This window comes from Mastomys coucha, unplaced genomic scaffold (assembly GCF_008632895.1).
Source record: "Mastomys coucha isolate ucsf_1 unplaced genomic scaffold, UCSF_Mcou_1 pScaffold8, whole genome shotgun sequence".
In the NCBI taxonomy this organism is placed as follows: Eukaryota; Metazoa; Chordata; class Mammalia; order Rodentia; family Muridae; genus Mastomys; species Mastomys coucha.
The window spans coordinates 42,382,596-42,401,736 of NW_022196914.1; the positions used below are offsets into that span (position 1 = coordinate 42,382,596).

At 40.5% G+C, this 19,141-nt stretch overlaps 1 protein-coding gene across 4 annotated transcripts in view; it reads right to left on the reverse strand.

Annotated features, from left to right (window-relative positions):
- Window positions 1–19,141, reverse strand: part of Adgrv1 (adhesion G protein-coupled receptor V1) — a 543,529-nt gene that overhangs the window by 321,969 nt on the left and 202,419 nt on the right. For all 4 annotated transcript variants that reach the window (XM_031360570.1, XM_031360571.1, XM_031360569.1 and 1 more), the window contains 5 exons: window positions 18,292–18,466; window positions 16,152–16,287; window positions 12,908–14,007; window positions 7,523–7,640; window positions 6,302–6,473 (listed from right to left, as the gene is read on the reverse strand). In XM_031360570.1, coding sequence (XP_031216430.1) covers window positions 6,302–6,473; window positions 7,523–7,640; window positions 12,908–14,007; window positions 16,152–16,287; window positions 18,292–18,466 — 1,701 coding nt within the window. The remainder of the gene's footprint in view (window positions 1–6,301; window positions 6,474–7,522; window positions 7,641–12,907; window positions 14,008–16,151; window positions 16,288–18,291; window positions 18,467–19,141) is intronic.

Genomic DNA, 19,141 nt, shown 5'->3' on the forward strand with positions numbered 1-19,141 from the left:
ATAGGGTCTCATGTAGCACAGGCTGTTCCTGAACTCTGTATTCCAAAATAACCTTGAATTTCCTGATCTCTATCTGGTCTACCTCTCAAGGGTACACCAACACTTCCTGCTTATGTGGCATAAGGCATCAAACCCAGGGCTTGCTTTGTGCTAGGCAAGTACTTTGTTATCTGAGCTACAATCTCAGCCCCCAGTTTTTTAAAAAAAATTGTTTTAAGTTTTAAACAAATGTAAGGGTATATTGATAACGAGTTCTGAAATTTCATATTATTTTCAAATAACATTGTATCAAATCAAAATTAACTCTGTTCATGCTGCACCTTTGTTTTTCTCCCAGAAACCAGCCATTTTCTAAAGCCTGAATTGCTTTTTATAACACATTGTCAATCATCCATTTTTACAAATGACTTACTCTAACAGAGAAAAATCTGAAATGTTTAACTGTGTTGTTAGCATTCTGGCATATTCTATTAAAGTGACTTGATGTGTTTTCAGCTGCACGTGTCATTGTCTAACGGTACATTAGGCATATTTTTATCTGCCAGCAAGAGCCTAACCCATCATTTGTTTTGTGATAATTTGAATGAAAATGAAACAAAACAACAAATCCTTCAGTATGATCCAAAAGAGCTCCATCCCAGGCACACGTTAAATTCTCTTAATCTCATTTTTAAGGTTAAAAATATGTTTAGCTATCCAACAACATATAAAATTCTTTGCTTTTGTCAATACACTGTCTCTAAGTGTTAGAATGTGGAAATAAGTGTATTCTTTCCACTAGGAGAAACAATAGTTGGCAAAAGCAAGAAGCTGAAGCAGTAGGGAAAGTAAGGGCAACTGTATCCAAGAGCTAATATTGAATTCCCTAATGGCCCCGGGAGCTTGAATTCACAATAGTCTCTTTAAAGTGAGGATTTTGGCATATTAAGTTCCAATAGATACTCTTGTCTTTATTTTCAAGTAAAATATTCCTTTTCATTGTGATGATGATTAGAACATTACTTATAACCACTTACCATCAAAAGAACGTGTTGTAACCTAAGTAAAGAACTATCTAAAAATTGAATAGTGTACAGATGGGAGTCTACATATAATTAGACTGGATATAAAAAGAATCTTCCAGTCAGGTAAAGAAATGCTCTACTCAGACAATGGGTCTGAAATCTATTGAGGAATAAGATTTAATGATATCTGAACATCTCCAGACTCCTAAACATGATGGAAGAACTCATATGAACCCATTGCACATGTAACTGCTGTGGGACCCCCTCCTAGTGGGGCATTTAATACTTCAGGGGGGACTTTTGCCCCACTAGTAGAAAATTCCTCTCTCAGGAGTCAGAACTGCTCAGAAGCAGAAAAGTACAAACAAAACAATACCTTACCTACATATTTTTCTAAAGGATATTTGTACCAATGTGTAAGTGCTTGAGTTTAAATAGATTTCACAGGATAAATAGATTCTGGCATGCCTGCTGTCTAAGGTTGTCCCCCCTCTCCAGTTGTAATAAATTAACCTGACAAAAGCAACTGAAAGAGGTTATTTGGCTCACAATTCCAGATTACAATCTATCACTGTAAGGAACTCTGGGAGGTAAGAAGTTGAAGCAATTAATAACATTACATCCACAGTCAGGGGCACGGAGTATGAATTAGCGCATGCATGTTAGGTCTTAGGGCCTTCTCTCTTCTTTATTCCATTTAGAGAAAAGCCTATAAAATGATGCTGCTCATATTCCAGGCAGTTCTTCCTACCTCAGTTAACCCAATTAAGAAAATGCTCACAGGCACACCTATGTGCCAATTTATTGTAGAAAATTCCTCATGGAGATGTCCTTCTAATGTGATTCTACATTGTGTCAAGTTGACAACCAAAACCACATACCCTATTCCTAAGCTAATTCGTATCTTATATGTTTTGTTAATATAGATCTGTGAGATAATTCATCAGAGAAGGGGTGAGTTGACTAAAATTCAAAAGATGGACTCTAACCTGTCTAAGAAATTGATGAGGCAAGTCAGTTAAATTATTCATAACTTGAAAATGAAAGAAGATAATTATGCAATTGACAATGGGAAAAATAGAGATAAAGGTTTTTAAGTTGAAGATCAAGAAACAGGACCAAGGAAGACACCACTTTGAATTGTCGTGTGTGTCACTCTGCACACTGATGTGTTCTCTGTGTGTGTGTGTACTGGCTGGTTTTGTGTGTCAACTTGACACAGGCTGGAGTTATCACAGAGAAGGGAGTTTCAGTTGGGGAAATGCCTCCATGAGATCCAGCTGTGGGGCATTTTCTCAATTGCCCCTTGTGGGTGGTGCCATCCCTGGGCTAGAGGTCTTGGGTTCTATAAGAGAGCAGGCTGAGCAAGCCAGGAGAAGCAAGCCAGTAAAGAACATCCCTCCATGGCCTCTGCATCAGCTCCTGTTTCCTGACCTGCTTGAGTTCCAGTCCTGACTTCCTTTGGTGATGAACAGCCATGTGGAAGTAAGCCAAATAAACCCTTTCCTCCCCAACTTGCTTCTTGGTCATGATGTTGTGCAGGAATAGAAACCCTGACTAATACAGTGTGTGTGTGTGTGTGTGTGTGACTAATACAGTGTGTGTGTGTGTGTGTGCTTGCACATGTATGCATGTATATGTGTATGTGTAATATTTATAAACCTCCACTAGTGTTGATACAGCTACTGCAGAAGTCCCTTGAGCTCCCAGACTATTCCTTCTTAGTAAAAACACTATCAATCATCTTAGGGTCAATCAATTCCTTGCCAAGAACTACGCTAATAATTTTCATTTGTTATCAAAACATTGAATCTTCCTAATAACCCTTTTATTAGGCCCTTTAAACCTGGGAGTCTGATCAAGGCTAAACACCTTATCCAGTATTGCCTAATTAATTAGTATATGAACTAAGATTTTAACCAGAGTCTTCTGTCATCAGAGGTAAAACTCTGTCTACCACATGGACTACTGAACAAGCTCTGTATAATTTAAACCATTTCTCTGACAATAACTGGAAACGGTTCTTAGGCCAAAAGGTTGGGACTAATTATATTGTTCTGCTGGCACATCCACACAGGTTCTCAAACCTCATTGCAAAAAAGTAAAATAAAAATGAAATAAAATAAAATAATGACTTCTGTGTTTCCTGCTTTATACTGTTAGCTCTTAGTTTATAAGAAATAGAAGGAATCCAAACTTGAGAAGCCAGATCCATGTTAAATAATCAAACATAGTTTGTGAAAATGCATAGAAGATTGTAGTGCATGTTTTCATTTTCTTTAAAGCACAATCATATTCCCCTCCTTTCCTTTTGAGATATGGTCTCATAGCCCAGGCTGGCCTCACATGTGTGTTCTTTGTGCTCCAGCCTCTGGAGTGCTAGGATTAAAAATCTGTGTCTCTACTCTCAGCTCCTTCTACAGGAATAGAAGTTTTACGTTTCTTTGACTGACATAAGAATATCCTGTCCTCATCTATGACTTTAACAGCTGGAAAGACAATGGAGACATAATATTTTGAAAATAAGTTATCTTTCTTACCTATCTGAAACTACTGAAATCCTGTCTTTGTGGCCTTCCTCTGGTTAGACCAGTGGTTCACAACCTTCTTAATGCTGCTGTGTCACATATAGGCATATATGAAGGCAAGCTGAATAAAATCACCAACTAATAAGGTAGACAGAGCCCAAATGTAGATTTCTTGCAACCAAATGAAGCTTCCAGTACCAGGAATGTTTTATATCAAATTGAGTTGTTGCCCAAAGAGGTCCCATAGAAACCCCCAAACAACCAAGACTGTAGGATGCTCTCCACAGACTGATGACAAAGTCTCATTGTTGAGGACAACACCCACACAGCTCATGGTATATGGAGCATTCAAGCTGGTGCCTATATACAGCCTTCGCCCTTATGTTCTGGTGTGTTTGGTACAGGACGGTACTCTACACAGTACCAAAGCAGAAAGGTAGACACCAACTCAGCCACAAACCCTTGGCTCTACAAGACTGTCTTTCCTCCAAGATGATACTAGTGCAATGGTGGCACAAAGCTTGTGGGAGCAACCAACCAATGTCTGATTGACTTAAGGACCACTCCATGAGATGAAACTCATACCCAACACTGCTTGGGTGACTAAAAACCTGACACTAAATAGGCTACAGCCAGACAATACACAGAGAGTGACAGACCTCAGAACACTCTAAATAGGATGTTTCCTTCACATCCCTCCCCTTGGGAATCAGGGAGCCTGCAGAATAGAAGGCTGGAAGATCTTAAGAACCAGCATGGATGGAGGACAGGAAAAGACAAGGCCTTTTAAATCAACACACAGACTAACGCGCAGAAACTGAGAAGATTGTGCAGGGCCAGTGTGGATCTGTACCTCATGGGGTCTTAAAGCTGAAAGGAGATGTAGACACATGTCCCATGCCTAACCCAGAAGTCATCTCCAATTGGTAACCACTTGCCAATGAAAATGTAATTTTCCCCAAGGAGTTTCAAACTATTCTTAAGAGTAGGCTGTGCACTGAGCAGTAGGCATATTTTCCCCACTTTTTATGCTATAGGCCCTTTGGGTGTATATTACATCTTCTAGTTTTATGTTTTTATAGGATTCCTGAGTGTGCAAGTGACTGGGTGGGTGTCTGTGTCTTTATTTGTTTCTTGTGTCTTTTCTTAGGCTCCTTTTCTTCTGTTTGTTTGTTTTGTCTTATTCTGATGTGTTAGTTTTTGCTCTCTTATATTATTATATTATTTTAATTTATTATAATATATTATTGTCTCTCAGAAGCCTCTTTGTTTTCTAATGAGAAACAAAAATGATCACTAGGGGAGCAAAGCTGAAGGAGCTGAAAGGACTACACGGAGCTAAACTGTATTTACTATATATTATATGAGAAGAAAATATATTTGCAATAACAGAAAAAGTTAAAACAATGCTCATCACTGTTCTTTCTACATTTAAGTAGTTAGAGCTTAATATTAAGAACTGTATATCAGGATTTATTTAGAGAAATACCAAGAATGGCATCAAAAATTGGAATATGTGATTAGCACCTGTGAACCGGAAACAAATGAAGCAGAAATAAGGCCAGCAGCTCTTTTCTAAAACAATAGAGCACTGAGGCTAAGGAGGGAAGATTGTTCTCCACCACATCCAGGTTGCGCTCCTAGACACAAAGAGGCCATGCCACTGCAGCAGCCACACATCTGCTGCAGTTCTAACAGGCACTGCAGCTGTAAACAGGGTACTGAGAAAATCATCCTTCAAGGCGTGAACTAATAAAATACATTTGTGTACATGAACAGTATTTCTCAGAAACATCTAGGGATAAGAACAAGGTCTCACAACTCAACAAAAGCAAAATAGCAATTACCAAGGGCATGTGAACCTCGGTAACCAATGACAGGTTGTCCCTTTTGCTTTCAGAACAAAAATTCCCCAAAACATGAAACTACATATGGAGGCCACCTTAGAAGATATTAGTATAACTACTATGGAAATTCTCAAAAGCTGAAAAACTAAGGAGAAAAATATTTTAAAAAATTGAAACCAACAATGATTTTCAAATAGGCTTAGTGTCGTGAACAGCTTGGAGGCAAGTGTGTTCTCTACTGTGTGATGTTTGTGGCTCATGCAAAGAAGCCATTATGCTTCAACATTCATTTCAGAATCTGGTGGACAGGCTTTTTATTAGATATTTTGATTTAATAAATGTGCAGCAAAAAATTAAATAGTACTGAATGTACCTTAAATGGTCAAACATCAAAATCTCACAGAATCACTTCCATGTGATTATCAAGCACCCTGTCAGCTCAGATGAGTCACTGTGAGAAAACCCATTTGAGCGCTGCAGACTATCCTGGCAGTGGGGCCAGTGTCTATGTCCCAGAACCACATGCAGCTCGCCTACCCAGGGATTTACCAAAAGCAGGCTCAGTACCTTTTTTTTACCTCTTTTATAAATCAAAACTATAGCACTCAAGAATATATGAAGCAAAGATCTCTCATGTATAAACAGAAAAATGTTTATGAATATAAGAATAAAGCCATAAATAGTAGAAGTAGTTAGAGAAATTAATTTAGCTGACACACAGCAAGTGGCTGGGCCAAACATACCCTTGTCCTGGGAAGAAACAGAAAATTCTCAGCAAAAATTTATGACAGCATAAATTTTACATCTAAACTCTAAGAAAGAGGTTTAGACATGGCAAGACAATCACCACACAGTAAATTTCGATCATAACCCTTGCAGGTAAGTCATTCTAAAGAAAGGCTTAACATCTCACAGCACTTACCTTCTTGGGATTGAGCTCAAGGTGGATAAAGCATCGGGTTTGGCCCACTGTGCAAGTTGTGACCCCTGCCACAAACCGGAGTTCATCTGTCAGGTTTAGCCCCTTCTCCTGGAGGATGGCAGCTGTTTGGTTAAGTGTGACTCGCCAAAAGACCTGTACTTCTTCAAAGGCCCTGTGGAAAAACAAACAAACAAACAAACACCGAACCCATGAGCTCTCATGAAGGAAGACACACAGTGCCAGGCACGGTGAGCCTTCCCTGCTCCTCCACAGGAGGGCAGCACTTATCATATGACTGGCAATGGAGCCGCACTGTCTGCAGCAAATGAGAACACTAAAAGACTCATGGGCTCCATAGCATTCTCTAACTATCCGTGTTCAGTGATGAGCTGACACTCAGTGAGGAACGTTAGGTCAAATTCTTTCTGTCCTAGGTAACAAAATGTGCAAATAAAGAGTAGAGAGAATCTTGGATTGGACCTCAAGAAAATGGGTACTATTTGTCTTTTAACAGTAATTTTTCTAGAGGAACAAAATACTCCTAAAAACAGATATAATTGTAATATTTCAAACCAAAAGATGCCCTACATTTTTAAAGAGTAAGCCACATGTCTTAATCCATACATATGTGCATGTACATAGCAAGTATACATGTAATAAGTTCCCAAAAAACTCACTGAGTTTGGGCAGCAAGGAGCCCTTTGATGATCCAAGTCTCTGCTGGAGCACAGTGGTTGCATACACAGTCATTACGGACTGGTTATCACTATAAAGAGATGGTCTAAACCATCTGACATTGATTTGGATGGTATGCAAAATATTCCAGGCATTCCTATGTTGTGGCTAAAAACCCAATCTGTTAAGTAACAGATTGACAATGGCATTATCCCCAGGTTGGTGAGGTGGGTTGGCCAGTAAAAGCACTGGCCATCCTAGCTTGACAATCTAAATTTAATCCCTAAAACCCATAGGAGAAGCGTGACAACTAAAAGTTGTCTTCCGACCCACCCATATCATAGATGGGTACCCCCCCCCAATAATAATAGTAAATACGCCTTTAGTTGAAAGAATATATATTAATACTGTCAAACTAGTTTGCAGGCTATCTTTATCAATATTCACCCTGCCTTCATCATTCCTTATGGGTCTTAAGTTCTGTATACAATTTCAGGATGTTACATCTTCACATGTGAACACATATGCACATGCACACACACATACCTGTTTGGTTGCCTTGTGACTACTAGGTGCTGAGTGCTCTTATCAGCTCCTTCCCTCAGTTCCAAGCCTCGTTGGGACTCCTCACTGAAGCCTATGATACCATTATGGAGGTCACTCCCTGGAATGGAAAATGGAGGGCTATAATACATTTAGGAATTTATAAACCGTCCAGTGCCACAGTCATCTTGATAGCCTAGATATAAAGAAGAAATGCACATGTGGGAGATAGAAACATTAATTTTTAATAACTTTTTCTTAAAAACATTCCCAGACTATAGTGCCAAAGCAGATATCAATTCAAGAAGAGAAGACCAGAAGAAACCACCTTGATATCCTACTGTGTGCTCATGGTCCACGGTGTGTGCTCGTGGTCCACGGTGTGTGCTCGTGATCCACGGTGTGTGCTCGTGATCCACAGTGTGTACTCGTGATCCACGGTGGGTGCTCGTGGTCCACGGTGTGTGCTCGTGGTCCACGGTGTGTGCTCGTGATCCACGGTGTGTGCTCGTGGTCCACGGTGTGTGCTCGTGATCCACGGTGTGTGCTCGTGATCCACGGTGTGTGCTCGTGATCCACGGTGTGTGCTCGTGGTCCACGGTGTGTGCTCGTGGTCCACGGTGTGTGCTCGTGGTCCACGGTGTGTGCTCGTGGTCCACGGTGTGTGCTCGTGATCCATGGTGTGTGCTCGTGATCCATGGTGTGTGCTCGTGGTCCATGGTGTGTGCTCGTGATCCACGGTGTGTGCTCGTGGTCCATGGTGTGTGCTCGTGGTCCATGGTGTGTGCTCGTGGTCCATGGTGTGTGCTTGCGGTTCTTTTTCCTTTTGTTTTTTGTTTTGTTTTGTTTTTTTGGTTTTTTCTTTTTTATTGATTTTAGTTTTATTGCATTATGATGAGAAAAGATACATGATTTCAATTTATCTGAATTTGTTAACATTTAAAAACATATTTTAAGTAACTAGAACTACATCATATTCTTGTTTCCCTTTTGTACCCCAACTCCTCCCAGAGACCCCTCTTCATTATCTGCAGTACCTTTTATTTTCTTTATTCTGTCATATTCTTTAAAATTTATAAAATATTGTAACAATAAAATGAGTATTATAAAATTTTGTTTTAATTTATTTAATTTTTTATTGAATCTAGATTCTTTTCCCAGACAATATACACAGTTTTTTTTCTGACCAGTTTTTTTCTCCCTCCATTCCTCCTCACTCCCTCCAACTTCATCTCTCCCCAAGATCCACTACCCTCCATTTCTTCTTCAGAATAAAAGCAGTCCTCCAAAAGATAAAATGAGATACAATAAGACAAGGCCAATGCCCTCACATCATGTGTCCAGCCTCGGTCAGCACACTTGATAGCAGCTGGCCTTTTACATTGTTGCTTCTTCAAAGGTTGTGCATTCACACACAGTGCAAGCTCCAAAGGAGCAGCAACTCTTTGCTTGCTGTGTTCCACTGTGCTCCTAGCACAAGAAGAGTGCCAGCTTATGGCAAGCCTTTAATAAAAAGTATTTGTCAAGCAAATGAAGTGTACCCTTTAAAAGGGTAGACAGCTTATGTCACATACTTACTTATCTGCCCCAGGACAAAAGGAGAAAAAGATTAGGCAAATCCTGAGTGTTAGAGACTCCTTGGTGGTTATTGGAAGCATCACACACACACACACACACACACACACACACACACACCACGCATGCACATACCACATACACATATACACATACCACACACAAAAAAACACCATACACAAACATATACACACATACAGACTCACACATACATATACACCACACATACATACATATTGCATATACACACAATACATACTCATATACACTATATACCACACACATGTACACATACACATATACATAGTCACACATATATACACACCATACACACATGCATATGCATACATATACATACTCATACTTACATATACAGCACATACAAACACAACTCATATACATACATATATACATATGCACAACACACATACATACATGTACACACTCATATGCACCCATATACATATTCACACATACATATACATCATACCTATATATATATATATTATATGTGTGTGTGTTTATATGTGTGCATATGCACACATATACATACTCACATACATATACACACCACATAAACACAACACATAACACATTTTCAAACACATACACATCACACACACATACATATCACATATGCACACATATATACACTACACACATACACACTACACACATACACGCATCACATATACACATATACATACATACAAGCTCAAGCATAAGCAGGATCCAACCTGGGGTCTACAGCATGCTGACACAGTCATTTCATATCCAACTAGCACGTGAGTGAATGTGGGTTAGGACAGTATCTGAACTGATGTATGTGCTGCCTCCTTCTGGGTGTCACCCCTTCAAAGTCATCGTAGAGCAGTGGCTCTCTGCCTTCCTAATACTGCCCCCCTTTAATATATATAGTTCTTCATGTTGTGGTGACCCCAACTGTAAAATTAGGTTTGTTGCTATTCATAACTATAATTTTGCTACTGTTATGAGTTGAAATGTAAATATCTTTGGAGATAGAGGTTTCACAAGGGGGTCATGACCCACCAGTTAAGAACCTCTGTCATGGAAGGTATGATCCTAAAGCAATCAACCTCAGAAACAATTTACAGCAGCCACCCAGAAATATAACTTATGAGATTCCAAAAAAGTGTAATTTCCAGAAGTAAACACTGGGGGAAGTTAGTGAGATGAAAAACTGTAACTGTACTGTTTGGGGCGAGGCAGTAGTAACCAGGAGATCTATCTCCCAGCTCTGACGTGTAAAATGTGGGACACCATGTATTGTAGACATGCATGTGATGGGCCCTGTTTGTCCTCACTCTTCCTGTGTGCTTTTCATCAGCTAGACTGAAAGTCCTATTTTTCATCAGTTAATCAATATGATCAAGTCTTACCCAGCATTAGAATATGATGCTACAACTCTCTTATGGTAGCAATTGTTCTCTCCCAGCTTTGCTTCTGTCCTTTCCTGGTGGCTTAGTTTCCTGTTTCCTTTTCTAGAGCAATAGCCACCAACCAGGGTCAAATTAAAATTCTCTTGTCACATCTACAATAAACTCGAACCATATTTCTTGGTAAGCTGATTCTAGATTTCTAATGTACCAGTGCTCAGAGCCAAGACCAAATAAGCCATTTAGTATATGGCTTCTTTTAACGTGGGTTCTAACATCTAAACACAGAAAGATTGTGAGGAGTGGATGATGAAAGAGGAAACAGGAAAGTTAATGATTTACTTAAAACTTATAATATTTCTATATTATAAAAAGCACAAGCCAGGTGTGTGATAGGAACCCGGGCAGAATAGAAGAATTCAGAACCTTTAGATAATGTGGACATGACTGGCGATGGCCTCGGGTGTGCTACATCACATGTTACAGACAGACAATGGCAAGGAGTCCACTCCATCCATTCCTATGACAGAGAGTCTCACACTATGCAGATACTTGAGAGCTGACATTTGAGCAGGCTTTGGTATGCCCTATTGCCTGATACATGTAGAAGCAGTTTCATGCCAGATAACATCTTGATAATACCACAGTTGCCATGCTGGCCACCAAGGAGCTCTCTACCAACCACCTAACCAGGACTTGAAGCCTCACCATCACACAATAACTAGAGGAGAAGTGTTCAGAAGAGCTAGGAACCTCTAGAGACTGTTTTTATTTTCACTGGACTGATATAGGCCACACTAATTGCTAGAGATTTCAGCTGTCAGCCATGGTCATATCTGAATGGCTGTAATAAAATATTTAAACCATAGAATGTGAGGGTGATGCTTAATTCCAAATAAATTTTAATAGAAATGTATGAATTACATCAAGCCAATGTAAAAAATTGCAGAAATGATTTAATATTTACAATGCTCTTAGTATGCTATTGAAATAAGAGTGATGCTTATTATAATTAGTGAAAATTTAGGGTAATAGAAATAGGAAAAACAGTATAAAGGAAGTCATTACAAAGTTATAACTGAATGGCTAAAATAACACAAATCCAAGGAAGCCCTAGCAGCAAGTCCTGTAGCATGGGAGTAGTGAATCCCATAGAATCACACACTTGTCTATTGTTTACTAACAATAAACCTCAGAAGCTCTCACCACTGAAACATTAGATTTGAGATGATGACTATGGTAGTTAGCTTGATTTAATTATTTAACAATCTATTCATAAATCACATCTTGTGTATGTGAAAATAGATATGTAATCAAAACAAAATAGAATCATAAACTGGCCTTGTTACTGATTTAGTTAGTTATCGACAAGTTAATCCACTTTGTGCAGTGATATATATCATTTTTTTCAGAAGTAAACAGCAAGTTACCATTGAATAATATGTGTGAGGAACTTCTAAATAATTAAAATAATCAAAAATCTATGTGAATACATGCAAATAGGATATATGCACACAGAGAATGGGGACAGAGAGACAATAAGGCAATGACTGCATCAATTGAGTTAAATTTAAAAAAAAAACAGTAGAAATTTTTGAACTACTCTAACACAAATGTATAGGGTTTATAAGTTTGTACGTGTGTATACATATGCATACAAATGTACATCACAAACATGCCTATACTCACATATACACAGTTTGGTGTGTGTTTGTGTATGTGTGTGTGTATCCAACTAGTACAATGATTATATCAATTATCTTGGGTCAAAAACAACAAAAGATAATTATTTTAATCTAATTCATAATATATGTAGAAGATTTCTTGACAATTACACCTTTGCTTTATGATTGATTACCGGAAGTGGCTTAAAACTTAGACTATGATTTCAAAACAAGCAATAATATATTTGGATATCAAAAGCAGCATTTTTCTAGAAAAATAATGTGGACTTAAGGATTTTTCTCTATGTTGTAAAGCTACAGATTTATAGATCATGTACCTGGCTCTTATCTAAGTGCCACCTACAGGTTGTTAAATTGTAGTCTGGCCTGAGAACAACATGATCTCATGTTATCATGCATTACTGTAGGAAGACAATTATTTCTTGTCGATGTCATCAATGCTGTTATTTAGACAGGCTCTCACTATCTTTCCCTGATGGGCCTGGAACTCACTGTGTAGAGCAGGCTGGTCTTAAACATGGAGAGATCTGCCTGCCTCTGCCTTCTGAATGCTGCAATTAAAGGCATGACTACCATGCCCGTCCTAAAGAAAGACAACTTTTAGTGAATGATCATGAGAGATTCAAATAACTGTCATAGGCAGAAGCTTAGGCCAGTCATATTAAAAACACTATAATGTACAACTTGATACACTATCCCCATCAGTACGTTGTGATAATGTACTACATTACCTGTGATGATGACAACAGCAAAGGCTGAAAACCCAGTGCTGTCCTTTCCCCTCACAATCTCTGCTCCCCCTTGAGGGTCTGTGAGAAACACGTAGAAGAATTCCTGCCCCTCGGGCTCGTCATCATCCAGAATCTGCACTGCGATTTTACGTTCTCTCTCCCCATGGAGGAAGGTAAGGGTGAGCATTTGTTCTTCGAAATCTTCTTCTTCGATCGCCCATGTCAGGTTGCCAACTCCGTAGACATCCTGAAAGGGCCATGCGCTGGGTTCCTTCTGAGCGCATCTTCCACCAAAAGTCTTCACCATTATGCTGACATTCCCTGTGAACCCACCCGTCCTCTGGATAAGGATATCTGCCGTACTGGGGATGTTATTCTTCATTTCCTCTGACACATAAATGATGGGGGGTCCGAGACTCAGGGTTCCATAGACTGAAGCATGAGTAGTTCCCAGGACCATGTCAGGCTTCACAGATATGGCACTGTGAGTGGTGGCAAGTTTCTCGGAGGTGGCAGACACACCCGCTGTCTCTGTAACAGGCGCAAACACCTCTGTGGTGTATGAGATGGTGGTTATCTTGTTTTTGTTAGGGTGTGTGGTGGAAACAGTTTCCATGGCAAGGAGAGTGCTATCAACTGCCACAGTCCCTGCTGTCACAGGGAGAGAAACAGCTACTCCAGCCAGGTCGTCATTGTCCAGTATGGTGACCACTGCAACACTGAGATCTGGGTTTAGGCGGGGTCTCCAGCTCACATCCCCTTTCCCTAGTCCCCTAGTTTCTACCGAGGTAAGATTAATGTAAAATGTTTCATCTATCTCAGGAAGCTGATCATTAATAATGGTTACTTCAAAATCAACCTCAGCTTGGAATCTCTGAAAAAAAATTTCCCCCTTCTGAACAGGTTCGAAGTCCTCCAGAGGCTTGGCACTTCCTGCAGTCATCTCGTAGGAGACTTTAATCAGGTCACTGTGAAATCCAAACAGTCTTTGCACACATATTCGGATCGTCTGTGCATCCTCTGACACTGTGATATTTCTTGAACTAGGGGAAAATTGGAAGACTCCCATGGGTTCAATTTCGGCAGTAATGAAACCTGATCTGGAAAAAAGTTAAAATATATGGACTGAATTTAACATAAGCATAACCACTGTAGAGTAATTTCCTTCATTACATAAAATGCTAGAGTCATGTAAGAAATACCGTGTTCTCTCATACTCCATAAAACCTTATTTACACACTCATAAGTAAAAGCATGAGAAATGTACAAGCAGAGGCCGCAGCAGCATGGGTAGGAACTAACACAGCTCAGAGAAAGGTGTGTCTGGGATCTGAAACCCTGTCACACAGGAGCAGTAGTCTGAAGGCCTGAAACATGTGGGTCTGTGGCCAGCACAGAAAGACAAGAACACCCATGATACCGAGTATTGGCCTTCTCTTATGACTACCAAACCAAGCTATTCTTTTGTACTGTGAGCAAAATTCTTGTCTTCCAGTTCTCAGAAAGGAAACTACTACTCTCTCACAAAAATGTAACTAAAACTCGTATGCGAGTTAGAAACGTCACTAGTTGAAAACCTTGTCCTTACCTCAAACTTAGGTATTTTTATTAATAGTTACATCTGAAGTTATGTTTAGTGACAGCTTACTACTAGCCTACTCCAGACCATGGAAAATTTATAAATAAATATAATTACATTTATATATCGTATGTCAAACTTAGAAATTGCATAGACTTGCGTGATGTTTTAGCAGACACCACAAGCCTATCCGCCTCCATTGAAAGCACATAAATCCAGTCAACAGCTGAAGCAGTGGCTGCAGAGCCTGTGAGCAAACACTGATTGCGAGTGTGATACTGAGTTCATTACATAATCTTCTGTCCTGGTTAGTTGTCGGTCAGCTTGATGCAAGCTAGAGTTACTGGGAAAGAGTTTCCTCAAGTGAGAAAACGCCTCCCTCAGATTGTCTATGGACATTTTCCTGATTGATGACTGATGAGGGAGGTCCCTGCTCACTGGGAGCAGTGCACCCCTGCCCCAGTAATCCAGGGTTGTATATGGAAGCAAGATGAGTGAGCCATGAAGAACAAGCAGTCAGTATTTTTCCACAGTGTCCACATCTGCTCCTGCCTTCACATTCCTGCCTTGATTTCCTTCAGTGGAAGAGTGTGACGCGAAAGTTGTAGTATAAAATAAACATCTTCCTTCATTTGGACATGGTGTTTTTATCACGGCAATGGAAAACTCACTAGAATACCACCCACCAGCTACCTGCTCCATTTATAAAATGAGACATACAATGCTAAGTACACAGTTGGTACTAGAGGTAGCCAAGCATGGCAGGCTTACAGCAGGGTCTAGTTTAGGGAAAGTACTATAAACCTATTTGTTATTAATGTTGTTAAAGACATTTGAGTTTGTCACCTGGAAATATGTTCTTTGGACAAATATTAATTCAAGTGGGATGTATCAAAGCATATTTGACTCTATCGATAGCCATTCCCTCATGCAAAAACACATATGTAATCGTTTTTGAACACACGCTAGTCCATTGCTGTTATTATGGCCAAACCCATCCCAACTGCATTTAGGTATAGTCTATTTACCTGAAAGTGTACTAAATTCCATATAAACAATTACTACAAATAAATAACAATACTAAATATACTTAAGCAGAAAGGAACCACTGATTTCAACAAGTAACACCATTCACTAACTGTGATGCGTGCTTTATGCATAGTTTCAATGATTTGGGGAAATGTGAGTTTGCAGCTCTTTCTCAGTGGTCAGCTCCTTTAAAAACTGAGGCCATGTCACTAGAAAGTGAGCCCAGGCGTCCACTCTGAGGCTGGAGGTCAAGGTGTGCTCTCCCAATGGCAGAGATCGTGGGCCTCTACTGAGTGTTCTCCCACTCTGTCTCTGGCATGCAAGCTCCACAGGAATCCCCAGGTCATGGTTGGATCTCACTGACACACTGCAAATGATCGCTTATCAGTGGTTCTTAACCTGCCTAATGCTTTCACCCCATAGTACAAGTCTGCATTCCTGTGGTGACTCCCAACCATTAGGTTCATGGCTACTTCATAGCTGTAAGTGTGCTACTGTTGTGAAATGTAATATAAATATCTGATAATGCAGGAGATCTGATATTCAAACCCTGTGAAAGGGTTGTTCAACCCCCAGGGATCTCGACCCACAGGCTGAAAACCACTGCCTTAGATAATGACATTCTCTTTGCCATACCTAAGCTGAGCTCCCCCAGCAGCACTGCTCCTCAGGCCTGACAGATGAAGGACAAATGCCTCTGGCCGGCCGGGCCTGGGAAATGTCCACAGCAGGACTCCCTTCCTCTGTTCTCCATGCACAAATGTAAGGCTCCCTGGAGAAAGAATGAAAGAGAAAGTAGGTCATCAGGCCTTGCTTCTTTTTGTTTAAGATCTATTCTATACATGCATGGGTGTTTTGTCTTCGTGTATGCCCATGCATCTTATGTGTGCAGTGTCTGTGAAGGCTGGACAGGGCATAGGATCCCGGGGACCAGAGTCACAGAAGGTTGTGAGTCATCTTGTGGACATTGGGAATGGAACCCTGGTCCTCTGGAAAAAGCAGCCAGTGCTCTTAACTGGCTGAGCTATCTCTCCACCCTATTTGCATTTCTTAAACTGGAATGTGTTGCTAAAACACAGGCTGAAGTAATCGCTTTCCCAAATTTTGATTTGGTTCCAAAAGGATAAAATGTTTAATAACAAGTACAAGAGATAAACACATTTATAGATATCTATACATGTGATCACACAGCCCTGTTTTTGCACTCCATGCTTACTGCCCTCCCTCTCCCTCTCCCTCCCCTCCCTCTCCTTCCTCTCCTCTCTCCTCTTGCCCACCCCCTCCCCCCTTCTCTAGGCTTTTCCCTTCTCCCTCTACTCAATTACCAAATTTAGCAATGAAAAGAAAATGGCTAGTGTGATATTAGGCAAGCTTTCCTGCAAATTTGGTGCTGAGTTGTGGTTTGAACTCTGGCCCCATCATTTTTTTTAACAGCAGGGTATCACAGTAATTTAGGGAAAATATCCAATATATGTATTTTATTTTACATTAGAAGAAAATGCCGTGAGTAAGAAGGATTACAACTGTTAAGGGTAGTTCATGAGTTTAGGGATTATTTGCTATATTTAAAAGTTATTATAAAAGATCAAAACTAATCTAATTTTCTGAAGACATGTACCTACTGTTTGCAAATTCCTTTATTTTTTAATCAAGTTATTATAAATTCACTAAAAAAATTTCAAAGCTTTTATGCAAGCTAAGTCACATACAAGCCTATACCTAAAGAACAAGATTCCTGTATGTAGACTGTGATTAAGTACACCCAAACAGACATGTCACCAAAAAATGACAGTAAAGACAGGAGAACGATAAGGTAAGTATGGTAAAGGGGGGCAAAATGCAGATAAGAAAGGTAATAAAAGATCTTAAACTTAGGGGACTAGCCAAGAAGCAGTAGCCGCCGATACATTAGCCGATAACAAGCAGCAGCAGCCAATACATTAGATCCAGGATCCTTGGCAGTGGATGTGAAATGCTCTACCCAAGGCAAGTCTGGTGCCATGGCATCCCGAAATGAAGTAGCACACAAATCCACTCTCCACTGAGAGTGCCCTGCCACGGCTGATGTAACAATAGCATCCTGATGGGTGTCTGCATTCTGACTGCATTGTCTAAAGTTATCATTCAGTGTCTCAGCTAAGTGCAACTTAGGAAAACAAAATCATCCCACGCTCATGGAAGGAATGTGGGTCTCTGCTCTTATATGAGAGTCATGAGACTTATGTGCTACAGAAACACTTGCCCGGTAAGCAGGGAAGCACTGTAAATATGTAGGGGTGCACAAATCTGTGACAGGTGAAGAGCTGGTTACAACTGTGCACCACAGTAGAGGTCATGCCACCCAACACCCACACCTTACTTGCTTTCAAAGGGCCACTGACATAAATTTAAAACTCAAGAGCGTGAAGAGAGTTCTGCCCATCTGTCAGAAATGCAGAACATGGAATGGACACAAAGTGCAAAGCTGTATCGCTTTATTGCTGTATCGGCTGAATGCGATACTGAAAACTACTTTTAATGAAATCTTAAGGATTGACAGCTGTTTGCTTGGTCATCGTCATTTTTACGTGGCGTATAAGATTTCAATCTGATGGGAAAGTTCCTCCCCTCCTCACCAAGGAGCCTGTACCACTCTGGTCATGCAGAGGGGGACCACTTTCTAGGAACACTGAATTAGGACCCACACAGCTCAAGTCGACAGGAGGGGTAACCTTGGATGGCTTTCAGTGGCACATCTCCATGGTCCGCAGAGTGGACCAGAAGAGCTACGACTCACCCAGGGTTGGTGTCATGTTGCCAATGACAACAGACTCAGGGATTTCCGAGCCAGGAGCGTATCCAGTGGTCCAGGCCACAGCGAGCCTGCCATATGTGCCTCTCCTGGAGACCATGACTTGGCTTGTGCTGGCCGTGATGTCCATGAGTTGGAAAGCAGTGGATTCAAATCCAACCTGAAGAAAGAAATGCTAAGAGGACATGCGCAAGTGGGAAGCTTTCCTGCTCTCTGAAAAATGGGTAACACAAGCTCCACTTTAGGTTCCACAGTTTATTCCCCCAGATGATGATAGACTCACGGGAGAAATACATAACATCTCAGATTTGAAATTTCATTCTGTCCTATGCTTCAGATTAGAGTTTCAAGCTTTCTTTTTTTTTTTTAAAGAAAAGGAAAGCTAAATCATTTGAATTATAAAATACCCCCAAAAATAAATGTAATAATAATTGAGTAAAAGCAAATGGGTTTAAATAATGTTGCTTTAAAAATCTGTAGTGATGCTCTCTGGGCTGGTGTCCTAAGCAGACCTTGGGCGCAAGCTCCACAGCCAGTTCCTCAACACCCAGAGGAAGCTCCACTCCCAGGCTCTCTGACATGTCCAGGATCAGAGGTAAGGAGGAACCAACATCTGTCCCAACACTGGGAGTAACTGGAACCAGTGGGACCAGGCACACAGGAACTCCACCAGCCCAGTTCCTTCCAATCTGTCTGGGCTGGTGTCCTGAGCAGACCTTGCGCGCAAGCTCTGCAGCCAGTCCCACAACACACAGAGGAAGCCCCACTCCCAGGTGCTCTAACAAGCCTAGGATCACAGGATCCCAGAATCACAGGATCCCAGAGACAGCTTGAC